Raw genomic sequence first — 1,837 nt, forward strand, 5'->3', positions numbered from 1 at the left:
GCTCTCCTCCAGCTGTCTCTTCCAGCTGTTCTCCTCCAGCTGTTCTCTTTCTGTCCCTCCAGCTGTGTCTTCTTCAGCTGTGTCTCCTCCAGCTGTCTCCTCCAGCTGTTCTCTTCCAGCTGTTCTCCTCCAGCTGTTCTCCTCCAGCTGTTCTCTTTCTGTCCCTCCAGCTGCTCTCTTCCAGCTGCTCTCCTCCAGCTGTGTCTCCTCCAGCTGCTCTCTTCCAGCTGCTCTCCTCCAGCTGTGTCTCCTCCAGCTGTTCTCTTTCTGTCCCTCCAGCTGTTGTATTTGGGATTCGAGCGGGATTCGGCTGAAGCGGCGCTCAGACTGACAGGTGGAGACGTCCAATCAGCGACACAGCTGCTGTTGGACAGCCAGGGCGTCCTCTCCCCGGAGCTGCTGACCCCGCCCTCCACATCCTCCTCCTCCTCCACACCATCCTCAGAGGAGCCCAGCTCCGCCTCCAGCTCCCCAGGTAACAGAACCGCCCTTCGTTCATCCAGCATAAACAAAACAAAGTTACAGAACAGGAAGTGAGCGAGTCTATGTTTGAACGAGGCAGATTTCAGCAGATCTCATCCTTTGTAAGGACCTGAGCTGCCAGATTAGACCTTTCGTCTTCCTCAGTCTCTGTGACTCGTTTTGTCTGACGAGCATGGAAACTTCTACAGACGTCTCTTTGCTTTTCTCTGAAACTGAGAGCTCACAGGGTGAAACTCGTTTAGAGCAGGTTCATCTTCATCTCATCAGTCACTGTGAAAACATGCTAACAGAACCAGCCAATGGGGCTTCAGTAAGGACGGTCATGTGGTTTAGAAACTCCTCATAGTCCAATAGAAAGCCTGAGTGACCCGACGAGCTGAGGAATGTACCTCAGAGGTGTAGTTGTGATTTCACACAGACTGTCAGTCGGAGATTAAATGTTTAAAATAGAATCAATAAAAAACCTTAAAGACAAAAACAGAAAAGAAAAGTCACATGATCTAAAGTCTGCTTGTGTGACCCTCCAGAGGACAGCGAGCTGGTGAGCGAGGTGCTCGAGGACATCGCCCCCCACGAGGAGGACTACCTGGACCTCACGCTGGAGGAGGAGAGCGAGCTCATCTCTGCCATGAAGGCGTACCTGCACCGTGAGCCCGCCCACACCTAGTGACACGCTCAGGCCGGGTCGAGTATTGTCGCTGTGTAGAACAAACACGCGCACACACAGATCGTCCTGCAGTCGGGGAGTTCAGAGCGGCGTGCCAATGTGGAGACAGTGACGATCATCTGTTCAGCAATAATTCAGAGTCCTGCTGCTCAAACCGCACAGGTGTATCAGTTTAATCAGTGACATCATCAATGACATCATTGTTGGTGATGTTGGATCAAAGCAGAGTCTCAGTTTGTGTCTGAGCAGTTTCCTGTTGATTCTTTGGTTGTGATGGAGCCAATAAAGACGACACAAAGTGTTTCTGTCTGTCTGAAAACACAAAAACACAAAAGCAAAAACACCAGGTCAGTGAGAAGAACACTGAAGCTGATTGGTGGTGGAGGAGGTGTAGCATGGGGGTTAGGGTGGTGCATCAACAGACTCAGTCTTCACTCTGAGTCTCACTCTGCACTTCAGGCTCGAACCCTCAGAACCTTCCAGAAGAACTGTGAGACAAAGCTGAGTCTGAGCAGGAAAGGCTGCTACAGTGGTTTACAAAAGTATTCGGCCCCTTGAACTTTCCCACATTTTGTCACATTACAGCCACAAACATGAATCAATGTTATTGGAATTCCACGTGAAAGACCAACACAAAGTGGTGCACACGTGAGAAGTGCAACGAGAATCATACATGATTCCAAACAT

General features: G+C 50.3%; 1 protein-coding gene across 1 annotated transcript in view; it reads left to right on the forward strand.

The window, feature by feature from the left end:
• Positions 1-1,451, forward strand: part of nub1 (negative regulator of ubiquitin-like proteins 1) — a gene marked incomplete at its 5' end in the record, with an annotated part of 8,337 nt that extends 6,886 nt beyond the window's left edge. The window contains 2 exons of the mRNA XM_005752528.1: positions 280-475; positions 1,011-1,451. Coding sequence (XP_005752585.1) covers positions 280-475; positions 1,011-1,150 — 336 coding nt within the window. The remainder of the gene's footprint in view (positions 1-279; positions 476-1,010) is intronic.
• Positions 1,452-1,837: the final 386 nt, after the last annotated feature.

The sequence above is a fragment of the Pundamilia nyererei genome, unplaced genomic scaffold, assembly GCF_000239375.1.
Source record: "Pundamilia nyererei isolate P.nyererei 1_Seehausen unplaced genomic scaffold, PunNye1.0 scaffold00364, whole genome shotgun sequence".
NCBI lineage: Eukaryota > Metazoa > Chordata > Actinopteri > Cichliformes > Cichlidae > Pundamilia > Pundamilia nyererei.